The following is an 18599-nucleotide window of genomic DNA, read 5'->3' as shown; positions in this document are numbered from 1 at the left end:
GCAAAAACTTTGGATGTTCTCTGAAACAAAAACAACGCAGAAGCAGGATGACTTATGCAACAATAGTAAAACAGATTTTAAAGATCTGGAATTAATATTTGTATTCCATGAGATCTAACCTTGCTAACCAGTCTCCCATGGGCAACCTTGTCGAACACCTTACTGTAGTCCACATAGATCACATCTACTGCTCTGCTTTCATCAATCTTCTTTGTTACTTCTTCAAAAAACTCAATCAAGTTTGTGAGATATGATTTCCCATGCATAAAGCCATGTTGACTATCCCGAATCAGTCCTCGCCTTGCCAAGTATATGTACATTCTGTCCCTCAGAATTTCTCACAGCTTGCCCACCACAGACGTTAGGTTCATTGGTCTATAGTTCCCGGCTTGTCCTTACCACCCTTCTTAAACAGTGGCACCACGTTGACCAACCTCCAGTCTTCCAGCACCTCACCTGTGACTATTGATGATACAAATATTATCGTAAGAGGCCCAGCAATCACTTCCCTAGCGTCCCACAGTCTTCTGGGGCATACCTGATCAGGTCCTAGGGATTTACCCACTTTTATGCATTTCAAGGCATCCCGCAGTTCCTCATCTGTAATATGGACACTTTTGAAGATGTCACCATCTATTTCCCTACATTCTATATCTTCCATGTCCTTTTTCCATAGTAAATACAGATGCAAAATTTTTGTTTAGTATCTCCCCCATCTCCTGCGGCTCCACAGAAATGCTGCCTTGCTGATCTTTGAGGAGCCTTAGTCTCTCCCTAGTTACCCTTTTGTCCTTAATGTATTTGTAAAAACCCTTTGGATTCTCCTTAATTCTATTTGCCAAAGCTATCTCATGTCCCCTTTTTGCCCTCCTGATTTCCCTCTTAAGTATACTCCTACTGCCTTTATCTCTCAGGATTCACTCAATCTATCCTGTCTATATCTGACATATGCTTCCTTCTTTTCTTAACCAAACCCTCAATTTCTTTAGTCATTCAGCATTCCCTATACCTATCAGCCTTTCCTTTCACCCTGACAGGAAAATACTTTCTCTGGATTCTCGTTATCTCATTTCTGAAGGCTTCCCATTTTCCAGCTCCAATGATTTGGAGGGGGCAGCTATTGGACTGGGGTAGACAAAGTTACATATCCAGATTATAGTTCAACAGCTTGTGAAACCTGTGATCATCTGGGCCCAATCACCTTTTGAAAATTCTTGCCCAGTACCGTCAAAATTAGCCTTCCTCCAATTTAGAACTTCAACTTTTCGATCTGGTCTATCCTTTTCCATCAATTTTTCAAAACTAATAGAATTATGCTCACTGGCCCCAAAGCGATCCCCCACTGACTCCTCAGTCAACTGCCCTGCCTGATTTCCCAAGAGTAGGTCAGGTTTTGCACCTTCTCTAGTAGATACATCTCGAAGATGTTGGTTGTTATGCAGGACTAAACGATAGGTGGGGGTAGAACTCAAAGAGAGAGAAGAACAGTTGAACAGATAAAGGAGTGGATAATGATCTGGCTGGGATGGTGAATAGCTATGAATGGAGACTGTTAGTGGCTAACAATGGGTTGTTTGAAATAGCAGACTGTGTGGTAACAGGGCGTGGTGTGTCAAGATGGGGGCTAGCGGACACAAGAGAGTTGAAGCCTTCCAGTTATTGCACAAAATATTGAGTCCAGGCGGCTGCAGGGTCTCCAAGTGGAAAATGAGGTGTTGTTCTTCTAGCATAGCTGGAAGCACTGCAGCAAATCTGAGACAGAGATATTGGCAGAGAACAGATGGTATCCTGAAGTGGTTGCCAACTGGAAACTCAGGTTCATTTTTGTGAGCCAAACATATGTGTTCTGCAAAGCAGTCACCTTGTCAATGCTTCATTTCTCTAATGTAGATTAACCTGGGTGGTGGGGGACGTTTAGAAATTACAATTCAAGTCAAAATTAACAGTCAGTTTGGCAAATGCAGGTCAACAGAATCTAGCATGGATTTGATAAGGACAGTTCACATTTAACTAATTTGCTTCAACTTTTTGATAAATACTGTATTTTGTAACCAAACTCTTTGGACATATTAAGTCACACCTCCATTCCAGATGGGATTTGAACTTGGACAGGAGGGAGCAAAGAGGTTGATTATGATGCTCATGATCATGTTCTGTTTTGATCCCAGTTAAAGTTATCACTGGCAAAGTCAGATCCCAGACTGAAGTTTGGCTTGATAGATTATACTTTGTTTTGTTTATATTAAATAAGGTGGTCCTTTCAATGGAAAGGAGGCTGTCAATGCAGTGGATTGAGTTTTAGCAATTAAACAGAAGTTCATTATGCAAAAACTAAGGTAAAATAGGATAAACAAAGCTGTTTAGATACAACACAACTTTAATTAATAGTTTACTTTAATACAGTAAAATGCTATCCAATCTATCCCAATAGCATTACAATATGTAAACAGCAAAGAGAATTTTATTCTGTATGACATCTTTAGGTTTCATTGAACTGTTCCTTTCAATTCCCAGTCTTGGGGGTTTGATTCTTGATTCTTCAGACAATTGATCCTAAGCATTATCAACTTGGAATTAACCCCTTCAAGGTTTGAATCAAAGATTTGGGGTCTGGAACTTTAAAACGAACATCTTAAAATACAATAGAATCCTGACAGTGTGGCACATCCTTAGACACGATGAGCAATTTAGCATGACCAATCCACTTAACCTGCACATCTTTGGACTGGTGGAAGAAACCTACACAGACATGGGGAGTATGTGCAAATTCCACACAGACAGTTTACACTAAGGTGACTTGTTTTCTAACAGTTCTGAATTATTGTCTTCTTCAAGAGTAACAGTGATTTTACTCCAAGCAGGACATCTGGGACGTGAAAACAAAAGCTTTCCAAGCTGTGGAATTTGCCCCTGAGCAAAAAAAAGAGTTAATTCCTGATTCAGCTAACTGAAAGCAAACAAATTTTCTTCAATATTTACTCTGTTCATTCATAAAATTCTCCCAATGGAAACAAATTCCCATTATCACCCCGGGAACTAACTCCCTCATTCCAGTTTGAAAAGACATAACTCTAGAAATACTTACAAATTAATCATTAAAGCCACTTGCACACACAAACCCAAAACCCACATGCCACTAGTTCTGATAAATTCTGAAACAATAGATATGTAAGCAAAGTTAGAGCTTGTGGAATAAAAGTGACATTTGGCTGAATGACTGAAACAAATTTTTTTTGTTGGAGCAAGGTTGGTTGTTGCATTTGCCCAGGATTGATTTAGTATGACTGCTATTCTTGATGTCTATTAATGACCTAGACTTAAGTAACTGGGTATCATTTCAAAATTTTCACGTGGCATGTGAACAGAGAGTACTAGTGTTAAATTTCAAAAGGATATAGACAGTTGACGGAAGAGACAGGCAAGTAGCAGATTAAATTTAATGCAGAGAAACATAAAATGTAGCAATTTAATGAGAAGAAGCAGGACAAAGAATGTCAAAAAAAAGTTAATTTTAAAGTGGGTGCAGGAAGAGAGGACACTGGTTGATCTCCAAATCAGAAATGTGGCAGAACAGCATGAGGGAGAAGTTTAAAAAAAAAACCAGATTTATAAATAGGGACATTTAGTACATAAGAAAGGAAATTGTAATGCATCTATATAAAACAATGGTCCCCTGCAACCGCAGATTGCGTGGTTCACGGACTCCCAGCCCAACTGCTTGTTCTGTGGCGCTGTGGAGTCCGTGGACCATGTATATATTGGGTGTGGGCGTTTGCACTCCCTTTTTGATTTTCTCAGAAACCTTCTCCTCTGCTTTTGGCTGCACTTCAGTCCCACGCTCCTGATCTTCGGGCACCTGGTACGGAGGAGGGAGGGCAGGTCCGAAGACCTCCTCGTGGGTCTGCTCCTGGGCCTGGCCAAACTGGCCATCAACAGGTCCAGGCAGCGGGCCGTGGAGGGGATCGTTAGGGCCGACTGCCTGCCCCTCTTCCGGGGTTACGTTAGAGCCCGGGTGTCCTTGGAGAAGGAGCACGCGGTGTCCACCAACACCCTGGAGTCGTTCAGGGAGAGGTGGGCGCCGCAGGGAGTGGAGTGTATTATTTCCCCGTCCAACTCTATTTTGATTTAGTTCCTACCCTCCCCTTCACTGTTTTGATCACACAGCATTGCCCCTTGATGTGAAGGGCAGTGCTTGTCACTGGCCACTCGGGTGTTTTTCCTATCTTCCTGGTGGTGGAAATTGAATAAAGATTCATGCACTTTGTGTCCTTCACTGTGTTTTACACCTGCGCACACACACACACCATGGGTGCTGGGGAAAAAATAAGCACTACCGCAATTAGGCGGTAGTGTGGGGAAAAAAGGAGAAAAAAAAAGAACAGGAGTGGCCCCAGAAAAAAAAAGAAAATAAACAGGAGATTGGGTTAAAAAAAAAGAAAAAAAAATAAAACAATGGTCCCTTGTGAACTTGAGTATTGTGCCTTATTTTCAGCACCATACTTTGGAAAGGATGTGAAGGAATTAAATAGAATCACAGAATCCCTCCATTGCGGAATGAAGCCATTTGGCCTATCAGATCCACATCTACAATCCAAAAAGCATTCTCCACCCCACCCCCCCATATTTACTATGGCTAATCCACCCAGCCTGCACATCTCTGGACACCTAAGGGTAATTTAGCATGGTCAATCCACTCAACCGACACATCAATGGACTGTGGAAGGAAACTAGAGCACTCGGTGGAAATCCAAACAAACAAGGGGAGAATTTGCAAACTGCACACAATCACCCAAGGCAGGAACTGAAACCAGGCGCTGAGGTAACAGTGCTCAGAAAGGATTCAAAAAAGTGGTTCCACAAATGAACAACTTCAGTTACACAAATGGATTGTCAAGCTGAAAATGTTCTTCCTGGAGATTTGATAGATTCAAAATTATGAAGAATCTTTACAAAGTTGAAATTATTTCTTGATTGACCAGAGGACAAAAAGTTAAGGTGATTTGCAAATGAAACAATGGCGACATGAAGAAAGAAATCCTTACAAAGTGTATCGTTAGGATCTGGAATGCACCGATTCTGACTTATTTGGATCTGGAATGCACTGATTCCAAATGTAGTTGAGGCAAATTCAATCTTGGCTTTCAAAAGGCACTTGGTTCATTATTTTAAGGAAGTGGAAGTGGAACTAAGTAGACAGGGCCTACCTTTACACTGTAACCATTCAATTAATGAATCAGTGTAGTCATGATTTGGAGGGGGCAGCTATTGGACTGGGGTAGACAAAGTTACATATCCAGATTATAGTTCAACAGCTTGTGAAACGCTGCTCTTTCATTAGGTGATTGAGAGGCTGCTCAGACAATGCATTAAAGCTGAGGTTAAAGTGAGTCTGTATTCCAATCCTGAGTCAAACTGGTTCTATTTCTAAAGTGGAATTTACAAAATATTACACGGATTGACTCACTGTAGGTTATGCATTTATTGAGCAAAATAGAATATATCTGCAAATATAAATTCTCCCGATAACCCTCTATGTGTAAGTGCGTGCAGGAGAGAGAGAGACAGACAGACAGTGAGTGTGAGAGTGCATGTGAGAGTGTGTGTGCAAGCTTGGTCAAGTATGTGTGCGAGTATGATGGGGTATAGGCCTGTGAGTGTGCACGCATGTGGGTGTAGAGTGTGGGGGGTTTATGTGTGCGTATGAGAGGATCAGCGTGAGTGTGTAAGAGTGTGCATGTTTATGTACTTGTGTATGCGTGTGTGTGTAACAGAGTGTACAATGTAATGGCGTCACCTGTAGTGTGACATGAACCCGACGTCCTGGTTGAGACCATCCCCATGGGTACCGAACTTGGCTATCAGCCTCTGTTCAGCCACTCTGCCTTGTTGCCTGACTTGAAGTCCACCTTGGAGGATGGTCACCCGAAGGTCCGAGGCTGAATGTCCTGAAGTGTTCCCTGACTGGGAGGGAACACCTCTGCCCGGTGATTGTTATGCAGTGTCCACTCATCCATTGTTGTTGTATTGGCTTGGTCTCACCAATGTACCATGCCTCAAGGGCAGTCTTGCCTGCAGTGAATGAGATAGACACCTTTGGCCGCGTCACATGAGTACTTGCTGTGTATATAGTGGGTGGTATCCCCACATCTAATGGTAGTATCCCTGTCGACACTCTGACACCTCTTGCAGTGGTTGCCATGACAGGGTCGTACGGTGTTGTAATTGATGTTGTCCTGAAGGCTGGGCGGTTTGCTGCGAACAATGAACTGCTTTTAAGATTTGGCGGTTGTTTAAAGGCGAGAAGTGGAGGTGAAAGGAAATTCTTGGCAAGGCGTTCATCCTCATCAATAATGTGTTGCAGGCTGCGAAGAACATGGCACAGTTTTTCAGCTCCTGGGAAGTACTGGACAATGAAGGGTACCCTATCGGTTGCAACCTGTATCTGTCTCCCGAAGAGGTCATTATGGTTTCTCGCTGTGGCACGTTGGAACTGGCAATCGATGAGTTGAACATCGTACCCTGTTCTTATGAGGCCACCCTTGAGCACATTCAAATGTCCATCACATTCCTCTTCATCTGAACAGATCCTGCATATGCGTAGGTCTTGTCCGTCGGGGATATCTTTCGGGTTGAAGCTAGAGAAGTGTAGCATCGTGAGGTTATCCGTGGGTTTGCAATAGAGTTGGGTGCTGAGATGCCCATCCTTGATGGAGATGCACGTGTCCAAGAATGAGACAGATACAAAAGAATAGTCCACGCTAAGTCAGATGGTGGGATGAAACTTATTATCACTGTGCAGTTTTTTCAGTGACTCCTCACCATGGGTCTAGAGGAAGAAAATGTCATCAATATAACTGGTGTGTAGTGTTCGTTGGAGGTCCTGTGCAGAAAAGAAGTCTCTTTCAAACCTGTGCATGAAAATGTTGGCATGTTCAGCTGCAAATTTGATCTCCATGGCTGTTCTGTGTGTCTGGATGAAGATCTGGTTGTCAAAGATGAAAACGTTGCGATTGAGGATGAAGCGGATGAGTTGTAGGACGATGCTCAGAGATTGACAGTTGTTGGTATTGAGTACTGAGGATGTTGCAGCGATGCTGTCATTGTGGGGGAGTGCTGTAACGTCAATTGTGGCGAGGAATGTTCCCGGTTTGACTAGTCTGTGCTGAGTTTCTTAAAGAAATCTGTAGTGTCGCAACAGAAGATGGGAGTCCCTTGTACAACAGGTTTCAAGATGCCTTCGACATAGCCAGAGAGGTTCGCGCACAGGGTCAAACCGTCAGGAAATGTGTAAATGCCAGATTCATCAGCCACACCCACAGGGAGAGCAAAACACCACCCAATCATAATGCAATGCCATCCAAGCTCTCATAATATTGTCACGAAATCTGCAGATAAAGGAGGAGCCATCGTCATTCAGAATAGAATAGATTACTGCAAGGAAGTATACCGACAACTGAATAACCAGGAACACTGGAGGCAAATACCGGCCAATCTGACCAAAGAGCCGTCTGTGAACTAAACGTATTGACCAAGCAATTTGATCCAGTCCTTCAGGGTTCCCTACACGTTCTCATCCTACATACTTCTTGTGTAGGTGACTTGTACTGCCTTCTGAAGATATACAAAGGCAACACACCAGGAAGTCCCATTGTATCAGGCAATGGGATCCTGTATGAGAACCTCTCTGGCTATATCGAAGGCACTTTGAAACCCATTGTATAGGGGACCCTCAGCTTCTGTTGCATCACTACAGATTTCCTACAGAAACACAGCACCCACGAACCAGTTGAACCAGAAATATTCCTCGTCAAAATGGACGTTTCAGCACTCTACACCAACATCCCCTATAATGACAGCATCACGGCAACAGCCTCAGTACTCACTATCAAAAACTGCCAATCTCCGAGCACCACCCTACAACTCATCTGCTTCATCCTCAACCACAACATTTTCACCTTTGACAAGTTCTGCATTCAGACATATGGAAGAGTCATGGGGATTAAATTTGTATCCCAATATGCCGATATTTTCATGCACAGGTTTGAACAAGACTACTTTTCTGCATAGGACCTCCAACCAACACTATACACCAGATATATTGACCACATTTTCTTCCTCTGGACCCATGGTGAGGAGTCACTGAAACAACTACACAGTGATATCAACGAATTTCATCCCACCATCAGACTTACCATGGACATCACATTCTTGGATACATGCACCTCCATCAAGGATGGGTGCCTCACTCTACCGCAAACCCATGGATAACCTTTCAATGCTACGCTTCTCTAGTTTCCACCCTAAACATTTTAAAAGAGCTATCTCCCATGGACAAGCCTTACACATACACAGGATCTGTTCAAATGAGGAGGAACATGACAGACACCTGAAGGTGCTCAAGGATGCCCTCATAAGAACGGGATACGATGCTCAACTCATCGATCACCAGTTCGTACATGCCACAGCAAGAAACCGTAATGACCTCTTCATGAGACAGTCACAGGATGGACACGACAGGGTATCTTTCATTGTCCAGTACTTCCCAGGAACCAAAGAACCGTGCCATTTTTTTTGCAGCCTGCAACACGTTATCGATGAGGATGAACACCTCGCCAGGACCTTCCCTTTGCCTGCACTTCTCATCTTAAACAACCACCAAACCTTAAACAGATCATTCTTCGCAGCAAATTGCCCAGTCTTCAGGACACCATCAACCACAACACCGTAAAAGCCTGTCACAGCAACCGCTGCAAAACGTGTCAGAGTATCAGCAGGGATATCACCATTACATATGGGACTCCATTCATCATGTACGTGGCAGGGCCAACATTGTCGATCTCATACACTGCAGGGAAGAATGCCCTGAGGCATTGGCAAGACCAAGCTGACACTACGACAACGGACACTACACAACAATTACCAGGCAGGGGTGCTCCCTTCCAGTGGGGAACATTTCAGCGGTCAGTGACATTCGGCCTCGGACCTTCAGGTGACCATCTTCCAAGGGGGCTTCTGGACAGACAACAATGCAAAATGGCCGAGTAGAGGCTGATAGCCAATTTCGGTACCTATGAGGATGCCGTCAACCAGGATTTTGGATTCATGTCACACTACAGGTGATCCCCAATGCACTATACACTCTCCCTCTCTCTCTCTCTCACACTCACGCAGACCCTCTCTCATATGCACACATGTACACTCCCACACTCACACCAACACATGCACCTTGTTACAGGCTTATACCCCATCACACACATGCTTTATCATGTTTGCATACACCCAAGTACACACTCTAACATGCACTCACACATGTTCACTCTGTCACTTCTCCTGCATGCACACACACAGATATAGATTTTTGGGTGAATTTATATTTTCAGATACATTCTATTTTGCTCCAAAAATGCATAACCTACAGGAAGTCAATCCATGTACAATTTTGTAAATTCCACTTTAGACGTAGAACCAGTCTGACTCGATTGGGATACAGACTGACTTTAACCTCACACCTTTAATGCATTGTCTGATCTGCGATGGCACCTTTTGTTGTAAAGCCTCAAGTTATCTCGAGAATGTGACTTAAAAGAAGCTCTGGGATTTACATATTAAAGAACTGAAACTAGCAAACCCACTCTAAAAGTTGAAAGACTTAATCTGGGTTTGTTCAAGAAACCATTTCAGCTGCATGACACTACTCTTTTGCTGCAAATTCTGTCTTATGATCCTGCTTCACAATTACCTGATGAAGAGCAGCGCTTCGAAAGCTAGTGCCTCCAAATAAACCTGTTCGACTGTAACCTGGTGTGATTTTTAAGGGGACTTAGACTGACCCTCATTATCCAGCACAGTGAGGTCTTTCACTGACCTGGCTCCAAGTTATAGTGGGGCATTTCGCTGACATCCCTAGAGTCCAGGGGGTAGAGGGCTCTTTTAATGACACCTCCATGTCCAAGATACAGAGAAGCCTTTCAGCAACCGCGGTGCCAAAAAAAATATACAGGAGCCTTTCACCGACAACAGGGGGGAGGTTTCGTTAACATTGCTCCAGTCTCAGATATGAGACAAATGTAACTGGAGACATCCCTCATCTCCTTGGCAGTGAACTGAAATGGCCCAGTACGAACAGCACCTCAATCCGGTTGCGACTCGATTCTTTGCGCCATGAGTGAAGCTTTCTCCCTTCCGTCCAGGAATGAAGGCCACGTGATGTATTGAGGCGGGGCTTTGTGACCCCGGAAGAGGAAGGAGTGAGACGGCGGGGTCACGGTTAATGGTGACGTTTGTTAGTCGGTGCGGTCCTGGGCCCGGGCCCGGTGTTTCGGGTAAGGCTCCCGGTGTCACGCCGTTTCTTTGGTCTTCCCTGTGTTTGGTATTTGGGCGGGACGGTTATTATTTGTATTTGTGTTTCAGGCTGAGTTTGTGTGAGGACTGTGAGTAACTGAAGTATTTCCTGTGGATGTGATTGCTGTCTGGAAGCTGGCAGCTGCTGCTCCTGGTTCGATGGAGTAAAGGCGGCGAGTTGTACCCGAAGAGCCCAGGTCACAGCTTTTCTTCCCGGGATAGCCGGCCCGCTGGCATCCTTCTTTCCCCCAGCGGATCCTGTCTCTTTCGGTAAGGCGGCCGCAGCTGGGGGAAACTGCGGACTCAGCTGATGATTTCGTTCATATTTTAATTTTTTTTCTCTCTCTAGCAAAGTAATCATACGGCTTTCAATCACATCACGTCTCGTTTGTTCCGACAGAAGAACTAAACTTGAAAAGCAGCCAAAATGGTGTTAGCGGATCTGGGGAGAAAAATTACCTCCGCTCTGCGATCCTTGAGCAATGCCACCATCATCAATGAGGAGGTATTTTAATTTCGTGATTCATCAGAGATAGTGCTTTAGTTGATGCAGTACCTGGTCCATCGCGACAGCTAAGTGTGTCGTATTAGCGCAAACAAAGCAATTCTTCTGCACTTATTCACCTATCGATAAAAGCCATCAAGAGTTTGAGCATTTGGAAATAAGTGTGGTTCTCAAAATTTGCTCGCTTTTGCCAATCTAAACTAACTGTTGCACCCGTGAAATATTTTCAAATCTAACTCGTTTTGAACTTTGTAGTTAATATGAACTCGTTTGTAGTTTAAAATTCTTTTGTGATTTCTTAATGATAAACAAACGGAGGTGAAAGTGCATTTGTTTAGCGGTGCCAGTTTAAATTTGTGTGGGGTAAATTTGATATTACTAATGTATCTGACATCAAATTATCTACATTGCCTTTAGAGATATTTAAAAAAAACAACAGTTTTTTTTGTTACCTGAGTTAATCACTTCATGTTGTATTCTCAGCTATTCATTTAACGATCTGGATAAATAGTTCCAAGTTCCGTGGCTGATCATTTGACTGATGAGATTAGAAAAAGAATATACTGTAATTGTTTGTTTTTCTCTGTTTGTTTTATTTCTCATGACTTTATGATTGAACTCAAAATCTGCCTATCTTAAAGTTGCACAGAATAAACAGCTTAAAAAAACTGTGAAGTACATACAGGGGTAAAATATCACATTGATTTCTGTATTGTATTGATTATACAGTGTCATTAAAAACACAGAAATTGCATCATGCTCATTTCCAGGCATTCTAGGTTTTCACTTCTGTCCTTTCTTTAAGTGTTGTTCCTCATATGTTTTGCACTTTCTGCTTGTTATTCTTTATCAGCCTCTTCTCAAAAAGCCCAAGAAAAGTAGATTCTGTTGATTTTTCAATTTGTAAACACTTGAAAATGGTGCATGTAGACAAGTTATTAATTCAGTGTAGTGTGGTTACTTGGCAATGAGTCCACAAGTTGCAAATTTCTGCAACCAACACAACAGATTAAGATGTTGGCTTTGCATCTAACGGTTCTGGTTAATTCAGTTCCTGCCACATTTATTTCTACTGAAGGTTGATTGCTTGATAAGGTATAACAGACATAGTTGTTACACTTTATTCCTTACAGTTGCATAGTTCCACGGCTGTCAAATTTAACTCACAACCTGGAGTTAGTGTTGAACTAAATACAGGACGAGAGAGCAATTTAGGCCATTATTCTGCTATGGACTCCTGAGAAGTAGTATGATGATCATAGGTCCCCGGTCAGTTATAAAATTGCTACATCCCAATTTGACCAATCAGTTTATATTAAATTTTGAACTTGCCATAATGTTTTGAAGCTTTATACTCTACAGATAATAGGTCTATTCAGATGAAAGCTGCACAACTGAATTTCAATTTTCAAGTTTGTGTGCACAGTGCAAGTTTGTGGCACATTATGATGAATTTTCTTGGGGAATGAAAAATACTTCCTAGGATGTCAGAGTATTCTAGGAAAATGGAGATGCCTCGCTACGTTGTAAGAAACCGATTTAGCGTATAGGGATTACTGCTTGAGGATCATATGACTTCAATGAATTACAGTTGCTTCCTAGCTGTATTTGTGCATCTCTTGCATCAACAACCTACATTGCTGAACACTTTGCACTGTCCCCTCAAATTAGGAGATTGATGTTTGGGGAAAAAAAAACAACTTGAAGTACTCCTTTTTTTTTAAAGCTATTCAAAATTATTATTTTTATTTTCAGGTTTTGAATGCTATGCTGAAGGAAGTATGTACTGCTTTACTTGAAGCAGATGTCAACATAAAACTTGTGAAACAGCTTAGGGAAAATGTCAAGTAAGTAACCAAACTAAATCCAATAAATTACATGCAACATGATTAAAATGAAAAATAGTTTAGTTGAGGTAGCAGTTTGGCATGTGCAGACTTCAATGTGAGTTTAACAGTGCGGTTCAGATACACTGAAGATATGTGAATGATCTGTGTGCAGCCAAGAGAAGAAATGGTGTAGAGGTATTATTGTTTGACTGTTAATCCAGAAATTCAGCTGTTGTTCTGGGGACCTGGGTTTGAATTCTTCCAGAGCACATTGTGGAGTTTGAATCAGTTTTTGAAAAGAATCTTAAAACAAAATTGCCTTGATTGTTGATTGTCAGAAGAACCCATCTGGCTCACCAATGTCTTTGAGGAAAGCATATCTGCCATCCTCAGTGATCTTGCCTACTTGGGATTCCAGACCACAGAAATGTGATTAACTCTTAACTGCCATTTGCCCATATCATGTGAATGAATTTAAAAAAATTACACCATGCATTTTCCAATTTACATCTAGTCTTGTGTTTTTGGGGATTTGTATTTTGTGACTGCACTAACTGAACATGTTGACTAACTGGAATTCCTAAAAATATCTCAATTGTTTTTGGCACCAGTGTTAGTGTAGTCTCTTGGTAGTGTCTAATACTAGCTAAACACATTACATTTCTCATATGTATAGATGGTAAGCAGAAATAGAATCATAGAGCTGGACAGCATGGAAATAGACCCTTCGGTCCAACTTGTTCTTGCTAACTAGATATTCCAAATTAATTTAGTCCCATTTGCAAGCATTTTGCCCATATCCTTTTTAAACCCTTTGTATTCATATGACTGTACAATTGCCATTTTAAATGTTGGAATTGCACCAGCTTCCACCACTTCCTCTGGCAGTTCATTCCATACATGCACCATCCTCTGTGTGACAAAGATGCCTTTTAAATCTTTTCTCTGTCACCATAAACTGAGCCCTTTAGCTTTGGACTTCCCTAATCTGGAGAAAAGACTATGGCTATTCACCCTATCCATGCCCCTCATAATTTTCTAAACCCCTATAAGGTCACCCCTCAGCCTCTGCTCACCAGGAAAAATAGTCCCAGCCTATTCAGCCTCTCCCTATAGCTCAAACCCTCCAACCACGTTGTAAATCTTGTCTGAATCCTTTCAAGTTTCACAACACCCAGCCCAGAATTGAAAGCAGCATTCTAAAAGTGGCTTAACCAATGTCCGGTACGACCACGATATGACATCACAACTCCTATACTCTGCACTGACCAATAAAGGCAAGTGACAACAAGTGAAAGTTTGCTGTCTGTCACATGTGAACAAAAATCTTAGTAGTTTGATTTAATCATATTTGTAATAAGACAGGGTAATGGATTTTTAATGAAATTTTAAATTTAACACTTTGTTGTGCTTCTCTGAGGATATTATTCCTTAAAATAAAAACAAGAGCCAAATCAGCTATTTGTTCTATGACTTGCTGTTTGAGAGATTTTAAACAAATGTCAAATTTAAATTTTGTTTCTTGCATAAACCATTCTGCTCATGATTTTTTGCATAGATAATTAATTGAATGGGCTACCTGTCAATTGTTTTGAAGTTTATTATTTTGTTTTCCTAAACTTTGTTTTAGAGCAGCTATAGACTTGGAAGAAATGGCTTCTGGCCTCAACAAAAGACGAATGATCCAACATGCTGTATTTAAGGAACTTGTCAAGGTATCTGAACCATCAAGAACGCTGCAACTTTACATATTTTTCTTCTTTTGAATTCAATCTATTGCCATTTATGTATTATTTAGCTTGTAGATCCAGGAGTTAAAGCATGGACCCCCACAAAAGGAAAACAAAATGTCATCATGTTTGTTGGCCTTCAAGGTAGTGGTAAAACTACAACATGTACAAAGGTATTATTTTTTGTTCCTTTTGGTATTTTTTTCTGAAGTCAAACATTTGTTTTCTTTGGTTTAAATCTAATCCCAATGTTGGATTGTCAATTGGGGGGTAGCAGATAGAAACAGTACTTCTGTTGTAATGGGAAAATTGGGTATAGTTCATTTCAGTACTTGACCGCTAAACAGATTAATGCAAGCCAATGTTGGTTGAAGTTTTAAACTAGAAGTAGCGTTGGGAAATAATAACACTTAAGGGTGCCTGATCAGAGGTATTTGTACCTAAGAGTCAGACACTAATCAAAAGTTACTCGTTATTTTACTGTATGTAAAGAGTTGAAAGAGCAAATGTGATCCCCTCAATTTGTGTACATTTTCTCAGTGAAGTTAATTAAGTTTAAATACACCCTTTTTATTGAGGAGTTTTGGATTTTTGTCAATAATTTACCAAAAAAATTGTTTCATTAATTTTTGTGTTAAATTAATTCCCAAAATCTCATCCCTATAATTTTCAGAATTCTAATCTGAAATTTTTTTTTACAATACACATTATTGTCATAAACTCATACAGCACGGAAACAGACCCTTCAGTGCAAACTTCATGTCAACCATAAACTCAAACTAAACTAGTTCCACCCGCATGCATTTGGCCCATAGCCCTCCAAACATTTCTTATTCAAGTTCTTATATAGATACCTTTTAAATGCTGCAACTGTACCTGCAAGCACCACTTCCTCTGGAAGTTCATTCTACACACAAACCACTCTGTTTCAAAAAATGAAGTTGCCCACCATTTCCTCCTTTAAATTTTTCTCCTGTCCTGTTAAAAATATTTACCCTCATCTTGAAATTCCCCTCCCCAGGATAAAGATTCAATTTATCTATCGCCACCCCCCCTTCGTGATTTTATAAACCTTTACAAGATCACCGCTCATCCTCCTACGCACCAGTGAAAGTAGTCCTAGCCGACCCAGCCTCTCCTTATGATGGAAACCCTCCATTCCTGGCAGCATCTTGGTAAAGCTCTTCGGAACTCCCTCTAGCTTAATATTTTGCCCAGAATAGTCCAACCAAAACTGGGCACAGTATTCCAGAAAGGCCTCACCAATGTCCGGTATAACTTCAACATAACATCCCAACTGCTGTGCTCAAAGGTCAAAGGCAAGAGTGCGACACGCCTTCTTCACCACTCTGTCAACATGTGATGCAAACTTCAATGAATTATGTGCCCAATCCCCTAGACATCTGTCCTATAATGCTGCCAAAAGATCAACTTCTAATTGTATAAATCTTGCCCTTAGTTGTTTTACTAAAATGCAAATTAAACTCCATCTGCTACTCTTCAGTCCATCAACCCAATTGATGAAGGTCTCTTTGTAATCTTGGATAGACTTCTTCCCTGTCCACTATATCACCAATTGTGGTGTCATCCACAAACTTAGTAACCATGCCTTCTATGTTCTCATCTAAATCATTTTATAAATGGCAAACAAAAGTGAATCCAGCACTCATTGCTGTGGAACACCGCTGGTCACAGGCCTTCAGTCTGAAAACAGCCCTCCACCATCACACTATCTCCTGCTGTTAAGCCAATTTTGTATCCAACTGACAAGCTCACCCTGAATCCCATATGGTCAAACTTTAGTAAACTGTAATTTGAAGCTGTGTGAAAATTTTATTTGTCGAGGTTTTAAATTGAGCTGTTCGCATAATCATACTTGTTTCAAAGTAAGTTTTAGCAGAAAATTAACTTCAGAACTGAAATTTTTTTAATATGGGAGACTGCCTTTGATTATATTGTAGTTTTGTTTACTATTTGTTTCAATACCTGTCACAAGACCAATCTTTTTTAATATAGCTAGCGTACTACTTCCAACGGAAAGGCTGGAAGACTTGCTTGATATGTGCAGACACATTTAGAGCAGGTGGGTAAATTATTATTCTTTACAAGTACTTTATTTAATGTAAATAATTAAAATTTAATTTTATCTGTTTTAAGTTATGCGTTTATTTTTATCTTGAACATTATCAGCAAATAGGATTTTCTTAGTTTACTGATTTAATAAGTTCCTAAAATGATTGAGTCAGACAAAACTGTATCATGGAATATTGGCCATTAAATTTGCTGGGTTTTGCCAAGGTTTATTTTGAAGTAATGTTACATTCTTTATTTGTAGCATATTCAGCCATATTTGAAGATGCCCTTTTTCTAGCCTTAATATTGAGTTTTCAAATGGGTGATCATAAGAAGTAGATGTAAGAGTAGACCAATTGGCTCACTCTGCTCCACCATGAAATAATATCATTTCTGATCTGATTGTGGCTTTGACTCCACTTTCCTGCCTGATCCTGTGATCCTCAATTCTCTTACAGATGAAAATCTGTTTGAGCCTTCAATATATTCAATAACCTCGAATCTGCTTCAGTCTGTGGAAGAGAATTCTGAACCCTCAGAATAAATTCATTCTTAATTCTGTCTTAATGATGACCCCATAATTTTAAACTGCCCACTATTCTCAGATTGTCTGAGGGGGAACATCATCTCCATATTTATTCTGCTAAGCTTCCTCAGAATTGATTATTTTTCAGTGGACCAATGAGCAAATGTTCAACTTGTGCAACCTTTCACAGTCCTTTCACCCAAAGAATCATCGTGGCAAATCTTCTCTGAACTCCTTCCATTGCAATGTCTTTCCGATGCATTATCTTTGCTTTTATACTCTGTCCCCTCCTTCAATGAAAGCCTAAATTCCTTTTGCTACCTTAATTCATTGCTGCACCTACTTGCTAACTTTTAAGGTTCATATCTCTTTCCATTTAAATCTGTTTCTCTGTTCATTTTTTAAAATTCTACTTGATCTGGTGAATTGTGCACACTTGTTTAACTATATTTCTTCTCCTTTGAATCTACCCACTTCATTCAGATCAAAGGAATAGCCATAGGCACCTGCAAGGGTTCCAGCTGTGTCTGCCTCTTCATCGCATACGTGGAACAGTCCATCTTCTGCAGTTACTCTGGCACCATCCCCCACCACTCCCTCCGCTACATTGATGTCTGTATCAGCATCACCTCCTGATCCCATGAGGATGTTGAACAGTTCATGAACTTCACAAACACCTTCCACCCTGACCTCAATTTCATCTGGACCATTTCGGACACCTCCCTCCCCTTCCTGGACTTCTCCGTCCCCATTTCCCGCGACCGACACAACACAGGTAAAACCCAATGACTCCCACAGCTATCTGGACTACCTCCCCCCAACCCCCTCCCCTCATTTCCTCAACAATGTCCTCAATGTCCTCCAGCGCATCTCCTCAATTTCCGGCACCTCTGCCCTTGAACCCCACCCTTTCAACTGCAGCAAGGATAGAAGCCCTTTCGACCCTACCAATCTCCAGATACAGCACATTATCCTCTGCCGATTCCGCGCCTACAATTAGACCCCATCAGGGAGAGAGATTTCCCTTACTACCCCTGTCTGCATTCCACAGAGACCATTTGCTCCACACCCCCCCCCGCCACCAACTCATCCTCCACTCCCAGTACTTTCCTGTGCCGCCGCAAGAGATGGAAAACTTGCACCCACACTTCTCCCCTTACCTCTGTCCAAGACCCCCCAAAGGAACATTTCACATCTGGCAGAGATTTTCCTGTATATCCAAACACCTCATCTACTCTGTCCATTGCTCTCGATCTAGTCTTCTCAACATTGGGGAGACTGGATGCCAACTTGTGGAGTGTTTCAGGGAATGTCACGGGCACATCCCCTATTACAACCTCACCTCCATGTGGCTGAACACTTCAATTCCCCCTCCCACTCCACCAAGGAAGTGCAAGTCCTGGGCCGTCTCCCCTGCCAAATCCAAGCCACCTGACGTCAGGAGGAAGAACCCTTCATCTTCTGCCTTGGGACCCTCCAACCACACTGTCTCACTGGTTTGCTCATTTCCCCTCACCACCACCCTCATCCCAGATCCAATCTCTTGAACTGTCTTACCTCTCAATCTCCATCTTTCTTCCCACCTATCCATTCCA

General features: G+C 41.6%; 1 protein-coding gene and 1 long non-coding RNA gene across 4 annotated transcripts in view; one reads left to right on the top strand and one right to left on the bottom strand.

Moving 5' to 3' along the window:
* Window positions 1-2359: 2359 nt before the first annotated feature.
* On the bottom strand, window positions 2360-10221 carry LOC140476396 (uncharacterized). The gene is made up of 2 exons (XR_011960462.1): window positions 9740-10221; window positions 2360-7385 (listed from the first exon to the last, which is right to left on the bottom strand). It is a non-coding gene; the product is annotated as an uncharacterized lncRNA (long non-coding RNA).
* The window catches only part of srp54 (signal recognition particle 54), a 39292-nt gene continuing 30869 nt past the window's right edge, over window positions 10177-18599 (top strand). The window contains exons 1-7 of one of the 3 annotated variants that reach the window (XM_072568935.1): window positions 10177-10322; window positions 10411-10611; window positions 10742-10846; window positions 12602-12693; window positions 14306-14390; window positions 14474-14578; window positions 16422-16488. In XM_072568935.1, coding sequence (XP_072425036.1) covers window positions 10769-10846; window positions 12602-12693; window positions 14306-14390; window positions 14474-14578; window positions 16422-16488 — 427 coding nt within the window. In that variant the 5' untranslated portion in view covers window positions 10177-10322; window positions 10411-10611; window positions 10742-10768. Of the gene's footprint in view, window positions 10323-10410; window positions 10612-10690; window positions 10847-12601; window positions 12694-14305; window positions 14391-14473; window positions 14579-16421; window positions 16489-18599 lie in introns of all 3 variants that reach the window. The other 2 variants (XM_072568937.1, XM_072568936.1) reach the window with 2 other exon arrangements.

This window comes from Chiloscyllium punctatum, chromosome 4 (genome assembly GCF_047496795.1).
Source record: "Chiloscyllium punctatum isolate Juve2018m chromosome 4, sChiPun1.3, whole genome shotgun sequence".
NCBI lineage: Eukaryota > Metazoa > Chordata > Chondrichthyes > Orectolobiformes > Hemiscylliidae > Chiloscyllium > Chiloscyllium punctatum.
This window is presented reverse-complemented; position numbering and strand designations above follow the sequence as displayed.